We start from the raw sequence: 20,018 nt of genomic DNA on the forward strand, positions 1-20,018 counted from the left end.
GTGATTTAGAAGACCAAATGACAGAGAATAAAGGAGCCGAGCAAAAGAGAGACAAACAACTACTGAAACACAAGGGGAGAATTTGAGAGATAAATGAGAACATAAGATGAAACAATATTAGAATAATTGGGATCCCAGATGAAGAAGAAAGAGAGAGAGAGGGGAAGAAGGTATATTGGAGCGAATTATAATAGAAAATTTCCCTAATATGGCAAAGGGGAAAAAACCAGGAGGCACAGAGAACCAGGAGGCATCAAAAACCAGGAGGCACAGAGAACACCCCACAAAATCAATAAAAATAGATACACACCCTGTCATCTAAGAGTAAAACTTACAAGTGTTAGTGACAAAAAGAAAATCCTGAAAGCAGCTTGGGACAAGAAGTCTATAACATACAATGGTCGAAATATTAGATTGACAGCAGACTTATTCACAGAGACCTGGCAGGCGAGAAAGGACTGGCATGATATATTCAGAGCACTAAATGAGAAAAATATGCAGCCAAGAATCCTATATTCAGCTAAGCTGGAAATAGTAGGAGAGATAAAATAGAAAGGAGAGATAAAAAGCTTCCAGGACAAACAAAGTTAAAAGAATTTGCAAACACCAAACCAGCCCTATAGGAAATATTGAAAGGGGTCCTCTAAGCAAAGAGAGAGCCTAAAAGTAATATAGATCAGAAAGGAACAGAGACAATATACAGTAATGGTCACCTTACAGGCAATACAATGGACTAAATTCATATCTTTCAATAGTTAACCTGAATGTAAATGGGCTAAATGCCCCTATCACAAGACATAGGGTATCAGAACAGATAAAAAACCAAGATCCATTGATATGCTGTCTATAAGAAACTCATTATAGACCCAAAGACACCTCCAGATTTAAAGTGAGGGTGCAGAAAACAATTTACCATGCTAATGGACATCAAAGAAAGCTGGGGAAGTAATCCTTATAGCAGATAAATTAGATTTTAAGCCAAAGATTATAATAAGAGGTGAAGAAGGACACTATTTCATACTTAAAGGGTCTGTCCAACAAGAAGATCTAATAATTTTAAAGATCTATGCCCCTAACACGGGAGGAGCAAATTATATAAACCAATTCTTCAACTGGTCAAATCAAAGTAACAAATCGATAATAATACAATAATAGTTGGTGACTTTAACAACCCGCTCATTGAAATGGACATCTAAGCAAAAAATCAACAAGGAAATAAAGGCTTTAAATGACACACTGGACCACACGAACATCACAGATATATTTAGAACATACTACCCCAAAGCAACAGAATACACATTCTTCTCTAGTGCACATAGAACATTGTCCAGAATGGGTCACCAACCAGGTCTCAACAGGTACCAAAACACTGGGATTATTCCCTGCGTATTTTCAGACCACAATGCTTTGAAACTGGAACTTAACCACAAGAGGAAAAGTTGGAAAGGACTCAAATACATGGAGGCTAAAGAGCAGCCTACTAAAGAATGAATGGGCCAACCAGAAAATTAAAGAAGAACTGAAAAAATGCATGAACAAATGACAATGAAAACACAACTATTCAAAATCTGTAGGACACAGCAAAGGCGACTGGAGAGGAAAATATATAGTGATACAAGCCTTTCTCAAGCAACAAGAAAGGTCTCAAGTGCACAATCTAACCCTACACCTAAAGGAGCTGAAGAAAGAACAGCAAAGAAAACCTAAACCCAGCCGGAGAAGAGAAATAATAAAGATCAGAGCAGAAATCAATGAAATAGAAACCAAAAAACAGTAGAAAAAATTAACAAAACTAGGAGCTGGTTCTTTGAAAGAATTAAGATTGATAAACCCCTGGCCAGACTTATCAAAAAGAAAAGAGAAAGGACCCAAATTAACAAAATCATGAATGAAAGAGGAGAGATCACAACCAACATCGAAGAAATACAAACAACTTAAGAACATATAACAAGCAACTAGACACCACCAAATTTGACAATCTGGTAGAAATGGATGCATCCCTAGAGACATATGAACTACCGAAACTGAACCAGAAAGATATAAAAACCCATACAGACCCATAACCAGTAAGGAGATTGAAGGAGTCACCCAAAATCTCCCAGCAAACATGAGCCCAGGGCCAGATGGCTTCCCAGGGGAATTTTAACAAACATTGAAAGAAGAATTAATACCTATTCTCCTGAAACTGTTCCAAAAAATAGAAATGGAAGGAAAACATTCAGCATTACCTTGACTCCCAAACCAGAGAAAGACCCCACCAAAAAGGAGAATTACAGACCAATGCAAAAATTCTCACCAAAATACTAGCTGAAAGGCTCCAACAGTACATTAAAAGGATTATTCACCATGACCAAGTGGGATTTATTCCTGGGCTGCAAGGTTGGTTCAACATCTGCAAATCAATCAATCAAGGTAAAACAATACATTAATACATGAAAGAACAAGAACCATATGACACCCTCAATAGATGCTGAAAAAGCATTTGACAAAGTACAGCATCCTTTCTTGATCAAAACTCTTCAAAGTGTAGGGATAGAGGGTACATACTTCAATATCATCAAAGCCATCAATGAAAAGCCCACAGTGACTATCATTCTCAGTGGGGAAAAACTGAGAGCTTTTCCCTAAGGTCAGGAACACAGCAGGGATGTCCACTGTCACCACTGCTATTCAACATAGTACTAGAAGTCCTAGCCTCAACAGTGAGACAACAAAAAGAAATTAAAGGCATCCGAATCGGCCAAACTCTCACTCTTCGCAGATGATAGGATACTTTATGTGGAAAACCCAAAAGACTCCACTCCAAAACTGCCAGAACTCATACAGGAACTCAGTAAAGTGTCAGGATATAAAATCAATGCACAGAAATCAGCTGCATTTCTATACACCAACAGCAAGACAGAAGAAAGAGAAATTAAGGAGTCGATCCCGTTTACAGTTGCACCCAAAACTATAAGATACCTAGGAATAAACCTACCCAAAGAGGCAAAGAATCTGTACTCAGAAAACTATAAAGTACTCATGAAAGAAATTGAGGAAGACACAAAGAACTGAAAAAATCTTCCATGCTCATAGATTGGAAGAACAAATATTGTGAAAATGTCTATGCTACCTGAAGCAATCTACATATTTAATGCAATTCCTAGCAAAATCCCATCAATTTTTTTCAAAGAAATGGAACAAGTAATCCTAAAATTTATACGGAACCAGAAAAGACCCCAAATAGCCAGAGGAATGTTGAAAAAAGAAAACCAAAGTAGCGGTGTCACAATTCCAGACTTTAAGCTATACTATAAAGCTGTAATCATCAAGACAGTATGGTACTGGCTCAAAAACAGACACAAAGATCAACGGAACAGAATAGAGAGCCCAGAAACAGACCCTCAACTCTATGGTCAACTAATCTTCCACAAAGCAGGAAAGAATATCCAATGGAAAAAAAGACAGCCTGTGCAATAAATGGTGTTGGGAAAATTGGACAGCCACATGCAGAAAAATGACTGGACCACTTTCTTACACCACACACAAAACTAGACTCAAAATGGATGAAGGACTGTAATGTGAGACAGGAATCCACCAAAAACTTTGAGAGGGACACAGGGAGCAAATTCTTCGACCTCAGCTGCAGCAACTTCTTCCTAAAAACATTGCCAAAGGCAAGGGAAGCAAGGGCAAAAATGAACTATTGGGACTTCATCAAGATCAAAAGCTTTTGCACAACAAAGGAAACAGTCAACAAAACCAAAAGACAACTGACAGAATGGGAGAAGATATTTGCAAATGACATATCAGATAAAGGGCTAGTGTCCAAAATCCATAAAGAACTTATCAAACACAACACCCAAAGAACAAATAATCCAATCAAGAAATGGGCAGAGGACATGAACAGACATTTCTGCAAAGACGACATCCAGATGGTCAACAGACACATGAAAAAGTGCTCCACATCACTCGGCATCAGGGAAATACAAATCAAAACCACAAAGATACCACCTTACAACAGTCAGAATGGCTAAAATTAACAAGTCAGGAAACAACAGATGTTGGCGAGGATACCGAGAAAGGGAAACCCTTCTACACTTTTGGTGGGAATGCAATCTGGTGCAGTCACTCTGGAAAACATCATGGAGGTTCCTCAAAAGTTAAAAATAGAATTACCCTATGACCCAGCAATCGCACTACTGGGTATTTACCCTAAAGTTACAAATATGATGATCTGAAGGGGCACATACACCTGAATGTTTATACCAGCAATGTCCACAACAGCCAAACTATGGAAAGAGCCTAGATGTCCATCAACAGATGAATGGATAAAGTGGATATGGTATATGTATATATACAATGGCATACTATGCAGCCATCAAGAGAAATGAAATCTTGCTATTTGCAATGACATGGATGGAACTAGAGGGTATTATTATGCTTTGTGAAATAAGTCAATCAGAGAAAGACAATTATCATATGATCTCTCTGATATGAGGAATTTGAGAGGCAGGGCTGGGGGTTGTTGGGGGCAGGCAAGGAAAAAATGAAAAAGATGGGATTGGGAGGGAGACTAACCATAATAGACTCTTAATCTCACAAAACACACTGAGGGTTGCTGGGTGGCAGGAGGGTAGGTATAAGGTGGTTGGGTTATGGACATTGGGGAGGGTATGTGCTATGGTGAGTGCTATGAAATGTGTAAGCCTGATGACTCACAGACCTGTACCCCTGGGGCAAATAATACATTATATATTAATAAAATAAATAAATTATATGTTACTAAATAATTAAATAAATTATATGGTAATAAAAATAATTTTAAAAAGTTACAACCTAGTAAACCTAAACTCCACTTCTTCCAGAAACATGACCAAGAAGCAGAATCAGGATAAATCTATTTAGGCTTATAGGTCCATATTGAAAGATTTAAAAATACCATAAGGTTGGATGGATTCAAATATACTAGCCCTCCAATTCATGTGACAGCATGATTCTAACAGCTTCCAGGAAAATAGTAGTAGAGTAAGGAGAACCTATCTACAGTGAATTTAACGGCAAAGATTAATAAACTTCTCGGTGTTCAAGGTTTGATTAAAAAGCTGATGCAACACTTGGCATAAAATATGAAGACCAAAGCACTCTAATAAAATTTCAGAAAGGTCCTATTCTATACTATAAATGAAATTCAGAAAACTAATGGACACTGTGAAATAAGGCATCAGAGTAAAAAGACACAGACTGAAATAATAAACATGACTGAGAGGTATAAATGAAAACAGCTAAATAAGGAATGTAAGCAAAGACACAGAAAACCCAATTACAAAGTTAAAAGTCACATTATAAACAGCAAGAAAAAAATATGAAGACCAAAAGAAATTTAAATAAATTACATGGATGGGGGTACAAATTTGAGAATTTTTGCTAACATGCAAAGGATCAAGAGAAAAACTTTAGAAAGGTTAAAAAATGAAGAAAAAAAATTTTTAGAAGATCAAGAGTTGCAGAATAACAAACAAAAAGAAAATTTATTTTCCTTTGGAAAAATATGTGTAAAAAGTCCATCATGAGACCCCAAATGTACAAAAGAATGACTATATAGTAATATTAAAAAGTAGTAGAGGGGAGAAATTTTCTTATTATATGGTTATTCATCCATCAGATAAGTATTTCAGGAAAAGGAGAGTTAGTTTCCATTTCACATAAATATATTCTTAATGAGATATAAAGAAAAGAAAAAGGTTTTGTAATCCTAGATGGAAAAGGTCTTTTAAAGCATAATTCATCTAGGAAAAGGACTGATTTCATAAAAGACTGGACATTATAAAAATTTAAAATATTCGTAAAACAAAGCAAAAGTACCACAAATAAAGGTCAAGATAAATGACAAAATGCAACAAAATACTGATGATATAGTCTCCACATCCTAAAAATTATTACCATCAGAAGATGAATGTACCAATACAAAAATAGGCTAAGAACACAAAATCAGGCAATTTAGGAGAGAAGAAATATAAATCAGTAAGAAACATAGGGAGAATGTCCAACTTCACTCAGAACTACAGAAATGCAAAGTTAAATAAAAAAGAGATACATTGAAAATACACTTGTAATTTATATGCAAAATAAAAAAAGTAATAAAGTATATGGCAAGGCTGTGAGGTACAGGGCACTCTACAAACTGCTGATAGCAAATCTGTGCAATCAGTTAAGGGCCTTGAAAACATGTACATACCTTGGGCCAGCAATTCAACATCTTAAACCCTAGGAAAATCATTCAATATGAATATATAACTTAAAAATAACAACAGCCAACATTTATTTACTAACATGTAGAGGCTTTTGGACTCAGCAACCCACATGCATCTTTCATTTAATTCTCACATTATTACCTAAGTAGGAGTTATTATTACAGATGATGAGACAGAAGACTAGACAGGTTTAAATGATTTGTGTAAAGTCAAAAGGATAAGCAGTGGAACTGCAACTTGTCTAACTCTAAAATGCATGCTTTTAAGCTCTGCATCCCCTATGGGGACATTTGCCTGAGTGCCTTCTAGAATGATGAGAAATTGCAATCAGTTTATGTAATCAAGAATAAGGGATTAATTAAAAAGTTGTATCTACACAATACACGGCCAAAAAAAAAAAAATCACACTCTAGAAGAACTTGAATGAAATCAGAAAATAGACTGTCGTGTTACATGAAAAAAAAAACCTATTAACAAGCAATATATATGCACGGTGTGATTCCACCTTTATAAACATTTTATATTACAGAATATATTTTAATGGTATGATAAAATGGTCAATAAAGAATAAAGGTTATCTACGGTCTGCAAGACTTTCATTTTCTTCTTTCTACCTTCTTTCTCCAAATTTGCTATAATCATCACTCAACAGCCTTTGACCAGAAATAAAGTTATCTAAAAATAAATACAGAGATGTACAGGAAGAGAAAACAGACATACTGAACAAATCAGCATATAGATGATTTTTATTAAAAAATGTTGAGCTAAAATTTAGAAAAATTTATCTTAACATTCAGGGGACAGAAAAAACAATAATACACACATGGAAGAGACTATTTCCAAAAATCTGCAAGTGTTCCTGAGAACTTTTCACTCTTCACAGATTAAGAACCCCCACTCTTAGGAGGAAGGGGATTTAGAGTAGCTCTTGGTAGGACACTAGCACCAGGCTACACAGCATGTACTAAAACATATTCTAGCAAGGTTCCTTAAGGAATTCTAATCAATAGAAGGAAAAAGTTCTCAAAGTACTGGCTCTTTTTTTTTTTTTTTAAGATTTTCTTTCTTTTCCTTCCTTTCTTCCTTCCTTCTTTCCTCCCAAAGAAAGAAATAAAGAAAGGGAAAGAAAGAGAGTGCTTGTACACTCAAGCAAGCAGAGGGGCAGTCAGAAGGAGAGGGAGAAGCAGGCTCCCCACTGAGTAGGGAGATCAACAGGGGCCTCGGGACATGATCCCAGGACCCTGGGATCATGACCTGAGCCAAAGGCAGACACTTAACCAAATAAGCCACCCAGGCACCCCTCAAAGCACTGGCTCTTAAGATTCCTCTTCCAACCTCAAGTCCTCTAATGTACTAAAAGCATACAAAGTAAACTCAAAGTGATCAAAGGAAGTCTCTGGTTTTACTTAATTCTAATCCATACTTTCAATAATAAAAACTCATATTTTTACTTGTGAGAGGCTCTGAAAAATAGTTCATATCCTACACATTGCCTAGCACCTGAAAGGGCATCCAATCAATACAGAATAAAGAAATAGTGAAAGAATGGTTCACACGCAGCCCAGCCACCTCAGTGAGAGGTTTTGCAGTGTAGGAGCCTTATTTGTTTTACACTCTAGGCTAACCCAGCCTAGTACCAATACCAGGAATTGAAGAAGAGGGCAGCATGTTCACACAAGGGAAGAGAGACAGGGGTCTGCCTTCAGGTCTGGAGTCTTCCTGGTCTAAGAGGTGATTCCTCAGTTCCAAGATCCAAACAGGTTACCTTAACTGGTCATGAGAATCACGATACCATTCTCCACTTTTGATGAGATCTTGGACTGTGGCCATCTCTCAGCTCTGGTTGAGCTTCATTTTGGATGCTAGTCTATCTGTAATGCTCTCCTGGCAGAGGCAGCTGGCCTTGTGACTTTCAGCTGCCGGCTATTAGTTTTTCATGACATTTCGCAGATATTCATGATTATTTTGTCTGTCCCCAGGAAAATTGAGGAAGAGAACAGGACAAATACTTTGTTTGAGAGCCACTAAGAGAAGTGATTAAAACAAGATCCTTTGACACCACACTTTGCTTAGCATAAACTGGTTCTTTTTTCTAGTAAACTCATCCAAAATATCATATTTCTTTTCACTAGTATCACCTTACATAATAATCTGTCATCTTCGAAATCTCTCTACCCAATATCCAGTTGGTTACAAAGTCCTGTTGATTCTCTCCAATCATTTTGAACATTTTTGCCTAACTTCAGAGCATCTACTTGGTCCAGCCCTGGTTAGCTACACACTGCTTAATTATTGCAACTGTCTTCCTCCTCCATGTCTCTCCACATCAAATACATGTTCTCCATTGCTGCCAGTGCTACCCTTCTAAAACTAGTCAGATCTTGTTAAACCTGTGTTGGACATATTGTTTTTCCCCTTTTAATCTCCCAGCAGCCATTATTTCAGGAAAGCTCTCCTCCAATAATCTTTTACTAATTCTGCTCAGTCCACAGGTTTCTATGGACTAACCCCCTCCCTATTCCACTCGCCACACTTCCCTAACATCATCGGAGATAGGTCCAGAATCCAGGCCATCCAGATCCACCTGCTGTAGGTCATGTGGCTGCCCTGAGATTTAGAAATGAATCATGTGAACGGCCCCATGCTGACCAAAGTCCCCCATGAACTGTCAAGAAAGATACTCTCTACTGAGTGACATAAGATTCACAAACTGTTGAGGCGGAACAATGTGGGACAGTCTCACAAAGGAAACAGCTGATATCAAGACAAGCAGAGATCACAGATAATGAGAAACCAGAAGAAAGGAGTGGGAAAGGCTCCAACAAAGGTTCCTCTGTCACTGGAGCCACCACATCCTGCTATGCTTCTGCCATCTTGGACAGAGCAGTTGTGTGAGGAAATGAATGCATTTTATTTGTCCTTTAAAATTTTTTTAAGATTTTATTTATTTATTTGAGAGAGAATGAGTGAGAGAGAGCATGAGAGAGGAGAGGGTCAGAGGGAGAAACAGACTCCCCAAGGAGCTGGGAGCCTGATGCAGGACTCGATCCTGGAAGTCCGGGATCATGACCTGAGCCAAAGGCAGTCACTCAACCAACTAAGCCACCTAGGCGCCCCCTTTAAATTGTTTTGAATTGTCTTCTTGACACTGTGTGTGCAAAAGAGCCCTCACACATATAGCATCACTACTTAGAAACTTTTTGGGAGGTAGGGATGGGCAGAGGGAGAGGGACAGAGAGACTCTTAAGTAGGTTCCACACTGGGCATGACAGGGCTCAGTCTCAAGTCCCTGAGATCATGGTCTGAGCTGAAATCAAGAGTCAGAAACTTAACCAACTGAGCCACTCAGGTGCCCCACTACAAACCCTTAATAGTGTCTTCTTCTTTTTCTGTAGGAAGTAAAACTCTCACAAACTTCTTAGCACAATATTCAAGTTCTTTGACAAAAGGGACCATCTTACCATTTCAGTTTTAACTCTCCTGATCAAGCCTCAAGCACGTTCAAATATTAAAATAATATTAATAATAAATTAGTACCTTCCACTATAGCCATCACTGACCCTACCTTCTGCCCCTCATGCTATTATTGCCCATTTCGTGAATCTGAATTATATTCCTATTCTCTCCTTCACTACTCAATCTTCCAGATACAGCTTGTACTGGGTGCCAGAGTCTTATTTTACATCACGATTCTCATGCATGCATATCTCTCCCTACCAGACTCTTTGCACACAAGGATTGAATCTTTTTTAAAGTTTCTACTCTAGCACCTGGCAGTCTGCTATGGCAAGGACATACTCCAAACATTTGCAACTCTGATCAGAAATGAAAGACTGAGGAGCACCTGGGTGGCTCAGTTGGTTGAGTGGCTGCCTTCAGCTCAGGTCATGATTCTGGGGTCCTGAGATTGAGCCTCGCCTTGGGCTCCCTGCTCAGAAGAGAGCCTACTTCTTTCTCTCCCTCTGCCTGCCGCTCTGCTTACTTGTGCTTTCTATCTCTCTGTCAAATAAATAAATAAAATCTTAAAAAAAAAAAAGAAATGAAATAAAAGACCGAGGGTTGATACCTGTTAAAATCTTAATTCTTCTATACATTACAACTTCTTAAAAATTCACCATGTCACTGTACAACCCAGCAATTGAACTTATGGGCAATTTATCCTGGAAAATCCAATTTATGTTCACACTTAAAGCCTGTACAGAAGGATTTATAGCAGCTTTATTCCTAATTTACCCACATTGGAAACAACCCAGATGTCCCTCAACAGGTGAATGGTTAAGCTATGTAATACTACTCAGCAATAAAAAAAGAACAAAGTATTGATACAACTTGAAAATATCTCAAGGGAATTATATTGAATGAAAAAAAAAAAGCACCAATCCAAAAAAGATTACATATGATATGATTCCACTGAGATAATCTTGAAGTGACAAAATTAGAGAAATACACAAGAGATGAGGAGTTGGCAGGGGCAGGGAAGGAGGTGAGAGGCTAAGCAGATGGACCCTCGTGGTGATGACACTGTCCTGAATCTTGACTGTATTCATATCCTGGTTATGACCTCTTACTACAGTGTAGCAAGATGTTACTACTGGAGGACAGTGGGTAAAGGCACATATAACTATGTTTTATTTCTTATAACTGCATACAGACATAAAATTATCTCAAAATAAAAAGTTTAATTTATTAAGAATCTAACCACACTGCAAATTTGAACCATGAAGCAGATTCTCAGTGCAAGAGTACCTCACAAATAATCATACTTTCAAACAAAATATGTCACTGTGACTAGCAATAGAAAAGGGTTTGCAAACAAGAAGTAAGGAGCTCTCTAGAAAAAGAAACAGAGAAGAGTCATACTGGACAACATGAGAGAGGAGATTTCTTTACCTGTGAAAACTGTTTTCGGAAACTGGATGGCAAAACAAACAACAAAAAACACCCCGACAAATATAACAAAGAGAGAAGGGGGTTGGGGTAAATTGGAAGGGGAGGTGAACCATGAGAGACTATGGACTCTGAAAAATAATCTGAGGGGTTTGAAGTGGTGGGGGGGGTGGGAGGTCGGGGTACCAGATGGTGGGTATTATAGAGGGCATGGATTGCATGGAGCACTGGGTGTGGTGAAAAAATAGTGACACTGTTATGCTGAAAATAAATAAATGAAAAAGAAAAAAAAAAAAAAGAAGTATCCCTGCCCAGACAATGAGCAAGGACCCTAAGTGATAGTCCGTCTCTACAAGTGCACGGCTGGGCTTCCATGGGGATGAGTAACAGCCACTGATATGTGAAATCTGATCTGTTTGCCATTTAAATCCATGTGACTCACTGAAGCTGACTGCATTCTCATCTAAAAATATAGGAAATCTGCAGCCTAAGCAAATTGGCTCATTGACTCATAGGGTTTTGATTCAAACACCGCACATTTGGAGATAGTGCTTTTATATTTATGTCAGCTAGCTGTAGGGGAGGTTCTGTTCCTCAAACAACAGTGTCTAGGTAGAAATCTAGATGCAAAGAGGATCACAAGAATTGTCTGCTTATATACATGTAATCAGGCAGTCGCATGACACCTTTTTGATAACAGGGAACATGGCATCTGAAGTGCTCTGCAAGCTAGAAGGATGCCCCTTCCTTGGGCATCGGGTGTGCCCCACCAAATGCCTGTCTCCAAAGAGGGCCATGGAGTCATAAGCTATTAATGACAGAGTAGGGTGTGGTGGTCACATGAGTGACTGAGCGCCACTTGGGCTGGCAGCGGCTGAGTCTACAAACAGAGGGTGTGGTGCCCTGGCCCTGCCATTTTTGTTTTGTTTTGTTTTGTCCAGTCCCACTAAGTATCTCTTCCAGTAATGCCTACAGCCATAAAAACTGGTGAGTGGGACAGCTGATTTCTGGGCGTTCCCGCTTGGACACCCAATTCCTTCCCAAGAGGCTGCTCATACTCACAGAACTAGTGACTTTTCAGAGCGACCCCCTGGACCCCATTGGGACCTGCCTGGCACAGTCACTGCTGCACTCACCCATCAGGACACTGAGTAGCTTCTGCACTCTGGAATTGACCCCCACGATTCGGTAGAGCCCTTGCTCATTGATCCCTGAGAAGAGAAACAGTGATGATTTAATTAGAGGCATGTCAGAACACAAGTCAAGCCAACCCAGCCAGATGCACTTTTTTCATTTTCTCCGTCCTTCTAAAACCCACTCTAATTAAAGTCCCTTGTCACTCAGCTCTGCTCTTAGCAAAGGAGTGGGATTTGGTGCAGCTGTCTAAGATTTCACGGGTGTGCTGCACACTTCAGCCCTTGTGTTAGTTCAGTTCAGTCAACAGCGAGGAAAGCAACCTTCCTCTTCTCTTGCCACATGCAGCCTCTGAAGAGATTTAAAAGATGCCAAACATATACTTCTAAATAAGTTACATTAAACCAATTTTTTAATTTAAAAAGCCAAAACTGACATGATATAAATATAGGAAAGAATAAATGCTTTACAATCTATTTGCAAATACAGAATAAAAATATAGAGGTGTGAAAGGATTTTTAATTTTGGACAATGTTCACCAAGACTTAGAAATGAGGAAATCCATTTATTTGTCATGTAAACATTCTTTATGAAGAAAAATGAAAACTACCTTCATTCAACCCAAGTAAATGTGCAGCTGAAGTAGAAGAGAATTACCTCCAAACACCCAAAAAAACAAAAACTAAGCCACCTCAGTGGTTTTTTCATTTAAGTTAAGCAAGGATTAGATCACCACTATACCATTTACAAAAAGGGACCTTTGAGACCAAGTGATTGGAAATGATTTTTCTGTTTAGCACTAGGCCCACCAAACCTGATACCTCTCAACTAAGTGATCGCCTGCTTCCCATCTTATTATCCTGATGTCCATTTTCCAACCAGCAACTAAAATGAGCTTCTTTAAGTATATATCAGCTCAAATCCTCTCTTTACTCAAAACCTTCCAATGGCTTCCTGTTGTATTTAGACCACAATCAAAATTTACTGTGGCCCACAAGGCCCTGAAGGATTAAGCATTGGCCCACGTCTGCATCATCAACCACTTTCACTCTGCTCTAGCTACACTGGCCTTCCTATTTCTCCAACACACCACGCTTGTGCTCCCAAATCACAGCCTCTGCACAGCTGTTTCCTTCCCCTGGAACATGCCTCTCCCAGATTTTTTTATCATTCAGGTCTCAACTGAAATGCAACCTCTTCAACCTAGGGCATCCCATGACCAACCGTACTGGTGGGTCCCCTACCCTCTTTTCTTTGTAGTTAAGTAATAATATGTGAAATTCTCTTTCTTTTTTAGTTTCTTCTTTGTTATTCTCCCTACAACTATGGAATAACCTCTTTGTACAGTGATTCTGTCTTCTTTACCATTATAGCTTCCCTACCTAGATCAGCACGCAATAATGACATAATGCATAAAATAGATATACTCCAGGGCCACTACTTTGCGAACAAAACAAAATTTCCTGGAAGAAATTTGGGGAAAGCCTGATTCTACAATGTCTCCAACCAGGTCTATGTAGAATTAAGGAATAAAAAGAAGTGGTCTAGAATGATAGGATTTTATAGCTAAAAAGGATCTGTAAAAGCATGTGCATCAGCCTCCATGGCTTGGGGACTAGGACACTGTGGTCTAAAACTAAGGGATGGGTCCCAAGCTGTTCAATAGCAGAACCATTATTCAGTAATGTTGTGGCTTAAAGGGCTTGTCCTTTCTGAAGTGTCTCTACTTCTTCTGTCTTTGACCTTTCCTGGACTGGATACAATCCTGTCTCTTGCTGGATGATGATTAGCAAACCCTAGAAAATATGGGAGGTCTGTTCACCTCTGGTCACCACAAATAATGGATATGCATACATGCATTCCAGTAGGAAAATAACCACTTCCTTCAAGTATTTATGCTAAAATGGCATTTAACTCACATTGCCCTCTTTTCCTTTTTGTGTCAAATGAAAACTTTCCCCCAAGTTAAAACCTATCATTTTCATCTTCCTTTTAGAGCAGGAAGGGACAAAGAGGCAGAGGGTAGGACACCAAACCGCTGGTGACCTTGTTCTTCCTCTACTACTTACTATGTATATTTTCTGGCTTTATATCATAAAAAGCTGTCCTCCTGAGCCACTGGTCTGCATTTATCACAGACTCTGTGAAGGGTTTTAAATAATTACATTTCCCTATTGGTTTGGCCACTGAGAACACAGACAAACAGGTGGCCCACCTCGGGCAAGTGGATGAATTTCACAATGGAGGGGAGAAGATCTTTGTTTTGAACTTACTTTTGGCTGCATTTTTAGTATGCCTCTACTTTTGTTGACCCTGTATCTCTTACTCCTCATTCTTTCCTCTTAGAATGAACAGAAAATTTAAAAACCTGTTGAAAACTATCTTAGTAACAGACAGCTTAAAAATTTAGAAACTGCAGTTAAGGCAGGTAGATAAATCAAAGGAAGACAGAAAGAAAAGCTGAAAGGCCCACTGACAACATGAGGATACCGGTGCATATGCGGATCTCCCAGAATGGGTTCATAATGTGCAGGCTGTTTCATAACTTTCATTTTTCACTTAATATGTAATAATGAAAACTCTGCATATCAATAAATGTATTTTCCTACAGTTTTAGTGATTCATAGCTTTTTACTGCATGGATGTACCACTGGTGATTCAACTAATTTTTAAAACATTTGACCAGTTTCTACTTTTCACTTTAACACCATTGTGTAAACAGCTTTGTGGCTCAACCTGACTGTGTCCTTATTTCCTCCAGATCAATTCCCAGAAATCTCACCTATTCCTACTTTATATTCTCTGGCTGTTATTCACTTCTTTTTGAAAGCTGCCTTAACTCTTTATTTAAGGAAGGTATAACAGAAATAAGCAAACATTTAAAAAATCTTAGCACACATTAAAATAACTACTTTGGAAAGAACACTTTCTGACTGGGTAAGAAGAGTGGCTTATACAGTTAAGATTTTTTTCACCCCTCTCTATTCAATGCTCTATTGGCCTTATAAAGATATTTATGTTTCTTAACTAATAGAGTTATGGATCTTGCTTTAAAAGATAAAACTTCTTTCAATCAAGTGAAAAAGACTAGTAGGTTGAGAGGCTGTGGAATACTAAGACTCACATCTTTTAAAATGGTTCAAACTAAATCCACAGCAAAGAGAGTAACAGCTTTTCTCAGGCGTCCCAAAGACCAGAGCACTCAAAGTTCCCAACTGCAGTAACTGAGAAATCTCCTTTGGGGCAACATCTGAGGAGGGAATGGAGACCACTGGGATGATTCAGCTTCCCTGGTTCTCAAAGTCCTGCTCCTACAGACCCAGGCACAACAGGCAGGGCCTGGCTACAGCACTGCTACAGAAAACCAGGGGCCTGACCCCTTTTCCCCACCTGGATAGTAACCAGGGACTGGCTTTTCAAAGCGTGGTTCTTACCCTGCCATCCACAGACCCCAGGAGTCCACTAGAGAATTCAGAGTGTCAATGAACTTAGGCAGGAAAACAATTATACCTTCGCTTTTATGACCTTGTTGCTGAAATTAAACATTTCCTTCCATTATGATATAAGCAATAAATCACAGTGTTGTCAATACCTGTGACTTGTTCAGAAATCAGTTGTTTTCATAACACATTGTGACTTTTACAGACATCTTGAAATATCAAGACAGTTAACCCTTGATCATCACAGATTTGAAATACACAGGTCTACTTACACAATGATTTTTTTCAATAAACACAGTACAGTACTATAAATGTGCTTTATGATCTTTTACCATTTTCTTTTCTCTAGCTTACTTTATTGTAGTATTACAGTATATAATGCATGTAACATACAAAAACATGTATTAATTGATTGTTTATGTTATTTGTCAGGCTTCTGGTCAACAGAAAGCTGTTAGTAGTTGTTCGCAGGGGAGTCAAAAAATTATATGCAGATTTTCAACTGCACAGGAGGATAGGGGGTCAGAACCTCAAACTCTCACATTATTCAAGGGTCAACTGCATTTCCAAGTTATGCCAGTTATCAGGCCCATATCTATTTCTTATTATTTAAAGTGATAATAAAGAAATACATGTACTATTACATCACAACTGAATTCCAGTAATTAGACTCCTTATTATCCTATGTATTTGACATGTATGCCTTTAAAACATTCTACCAATCAGCCAAAGAGGTTGATGACACCAAATCAGCTGAGAGTGCCTGCTTCAGAGCAACACAACTGTTGGAAACACACCAACAATGGCACTTGGGGAGTTAATGAGTCACTTAAAATCGGGAAACAGGTAGCAGGTCTGACGCCTCACCAGATGCATGACCTTCACTGAGAACAATGCCATCTGTTGAATGACTTTACCTCTGGTTTCCACAGCGTGGATGCATTTCCTGATTATGCTGAAGCCAATGCTGTCCAACTGTGCAGCTGAAAGAGGAAGAGAAGGGCAGTCAAGTTGCTGGCCATGCACACCAACCTCACACAAGCTCTGACAGACCCAGGATCAATCAGTCCCATGGTATGGCCACAGATAAAAATTATTTTTAGGAGCGCCTGGGTGGCTCAGTGGGTTAAGCCACTGCCTTCGGCTCGGGTCATGATCTCAGGGTCCTGGGATCGAGCCCCACATTGGGCTCTCTGCTCAGCCAGGAGCCTGCTTCCTCCTCTCTCTCTGCCTGCCTCTCCGCCTGCCTCTCCGCCTGCTTGTGATCTCTCTCTGTCAAGTAAATAAATAAAATCTTTAAAAAAAAAAAAAAAGATTTTTTAAAAAATCAGCTGGCATTCACTGAGAGACTATCATGTACCAGGTACAGTTCTAACTGCTTTGTTTATATTACCTCATTTATTTCTCATGGTTACTTTGCTAGGTTATCCTCTATGTATAGCTGAAGACACTGTAGCACAGGGTGATGTGAACTTTACCAAAAGAATAAGTAGGCATCCTTTAAATCACTTGTCCTGTTATTGTCAGGAATGGCAGGACTAACTGCTTCTTGGTCTCCTTCAAAGAGCATAAACTAAGTGGCACAATAAATGTTAGGTAAGTGCTTTACTTAGATTATCTCAGTTAATCCTCACAAATCCTCTAGGCTGATACTATCATTAGCTCCATATTACAGATCAAACAACTGAGATTTGGCAAAGCTAAATGTCTTGACCAAAGCTGCAGAGCTAATAGGTGGGAGACTCACTCTTGAGCCTGTGAAGACCTAACTGTCCTAAATATGACCCTGAATTAAAGACAGAAGCCAATCCTGTTCAGGTGATTAGAAAAGAAGGAAAAAATGGTAAAAAGAAAAGTGACGAAAAGTGACCTAGAGGAAAAGAAAAGCAGCCCAGAACACAGAAGTTATCTGATGAGTAAGGATAAGGCAATAGAGCCAGCCTGTGAGTTATCAGTCAGCAAGTAGTTAGAGTTCTCCAACAGCTACAAACCCCACTAAAGTGACCCAGAAAATTAATGATCACATAGCAGCAACATTTTCCACAGCACAGAACCAATTTCTAACCTGGCAGTGAGACTGGGAACCCACCAAGATTCATTTCCAGGCTTTGATTACCCAGTGAAAAGATGTGGATGGTAATCGTTAAGAACAAGTTCACTTTTTGAGCACCTTGGGACATCAGGGCAAGACATTCTACAAACTCATGGGTCACAGTGGAGAAGAGAATGGTGGAAAGTAGGAAGGGAAGTGTTTTTAAATAATTTGTCATCATCCTGGGCAAGAAATAAACTTGTAAAAATAAGAGAACTGCACAGAACCTGAACTCACTCTTTGATCTAATCCAAACAGAACCTTTCTCAAAAAAATTTTTTTTTAAGTTTTCTGTTTTAATTCTGGTGTAGTTAACATACAGTGTGTTATCAGTTTCAGGTGTACAATGTAGTGATTCAACATTTCCACACATTAGCCAGTGCTCACCATGACAAGGGCACTCCTTAATCCCCATCACCTTTTTCACCCATCCCCAAATCCCACCCACCTCTCCTCTGGTAACCATGAGTGTGTTCCCTATAGTTGAGAGTCTGGGTTTTTTTTTTTTTTTTGTCTTTCCTTTTTTTTTATCCTTTGTTTCTTAAATTCCACATCAGTGAAACCATATGGTATTTGTCTTTCTCTGACCTATGTGCCTTAGCATTTTACTCTCTAGTTTCATCCATGTTGCTGCAAATGTCAAGATTTCATTCCTTTTATGGCCATATAATATTCCATTGTGTTATGTGTGTGTGTGTATATATATACATATACATATATGCCATATCTTCTTTACCTGTTACTCTATCGATGGACACTTGGGCTGCTTCCGTAATTTGGCTACCATAAATAATGTTTCAGTAAACACAGGGGTGCACCTTGCTCTAATTCTTTATGCATATGAGTGAACTTACATTCAATGAAGATAAAATTCCTTAAGAAAATCATTGAATTCCTCAAACTAAAAAGGAATTCTGATTTATTGAGAATTCTCTTTTCAAAAGAAACAAAATAAGTCTTATTCTTACATACACACTTACCACTTACTGATATTTAATGTAAACACATTTGACCTCTAGGATAGTCAGTAAAGTACCAGAAATGAGGAAAACAGTATATTTCTTCCTGAAGACTACCTGCTATACAAACCACTGCTCTTATTCTCTTAAAGCTATAAGGAGTTTACTAACTTACTCTCGTGCTTTTTCTAACATAAACCAAGTATTGACTCTGCAAATCATGTAATACAGAGCTTTCTGACTCCAAGCTGCAAGTCAGATTGAAATCATTGTCCCAAATGAAACTCAATCAACTCGTGCCATAGATGTTTCCCAAATTTAATAACAAACTATGATACACAGGCCAAACACCTGTTAAAATCTAGGTAAAGATTATCTAAAATAAGAGGTTGGTTTTTTTTTATGATTTTTATCTATTTATTTGACAGAGAGAGATCACAAGTAGGCAGAGAGGCAGGCAGAAAGAAAGAGGGGGAATCAGGCTCCCCGCTGAGCAGAGAGCCGGATGCAGGGCTCCATTCCAGGACCCTGAGATCATGACCTGAGCCTAAGGCAGAGGCTTAATCCACTGAGCCACCCAGGCTCCCCTAAAATAAGAGTTTTACTGAGATATAATTCACATACCCTAACATACACCCATTTAAAGCTCAAAAGTCATTGGTTTCTAGTACACTTACAAAGTTAGGAATCAGACACCATTATTTGATTCTATAACATTTTCCTTTTCTTCCACATAAAAGTACATACACATTAGCATTCACACCCTATCCCCTGCCTTCTATCATTTCCTTAAAAAAGTCATCTGTTTTCTGTCTCTAAAGACTTGCCCATTTTAGGCAAGTCATATAAAAAGAATCATATACTCCCATAGTTTTTTGTGTCTAGTTTCTTTCACTTGGTATACTGTTTCATTTGAGTCATGTATGTTGCAGCATCAATATTTCATTCCCTTTTATGAGTAAGTAATATTCTACTGTCTGGATATACCACCTGTCATTTATCCATTCATTGATTGTTGTTTCTACTTTCTGGTTGTGAAATGCAGGTAGGAACATCTGTGTACAAGTCTTTGTGTGGACATCTATGTTCACTTCAGTATATACCTACAAATGGAACAGCTGGATTAAATGGTAACTCTATGCTGAACTTTTTGAGGAACTGTCAAGTTGCTTCCCAAAGTGCTGCACCACTGTGTGTTCTCACCAGCATTGTATAAGGGTTCCTATTTCTCCACATCCTCCCCGATATTTGTCATTGTCTTTTTTATTATAGC

At 38.6% G+C, this 20,018-nt stretch overlaps 1 protein-coding gene across 3 annotated transcripts in view; it reads right to left on the minus strand.

Annotated features, from left to right (window-relative positions):
- The window catches only part of ARHGAP26 (Rho GTPase activating protein 26), a 443,705-nt gene that overhangs the window by 176,433 nt on the left and 247,254 nt on the right, over nucleotides 1–20,018 (minus strand). For all 3 annotated transcript variants that reach the window (XM_044225350.1, XM_044225370.1, XM_044225360.1), the window contains exons 13-14: nucleotides 16,612–16,677; nucleotides 12,257–12,331 (exon numbers count right to left, since the gene is read on the minus strand). In XM_044225350.1, the coding sequence (XP_044081285.1) occupies nucleotides 12,257–12,331; nucleotides 16,612–16,677 (141 nt within the window). The remainder of the gene's footprint in view (nucleotides 1–12,256; nucleotides 12,332–16,611; nucleotides 16,678–20,018) is intronic.

This window comes from Neovison vison, chromosome 1 (assembly GCF_020171115.1).
Source record: "Neovison vison isolate M4711 chromosome 1, ASM_NN_V1, whole genome shotgun sequence".
NCBI lineage: Eukaryota > Metazoa > Chordata > Mammalia > Carnivora > Mustelidae > Neogale > Neogale vison.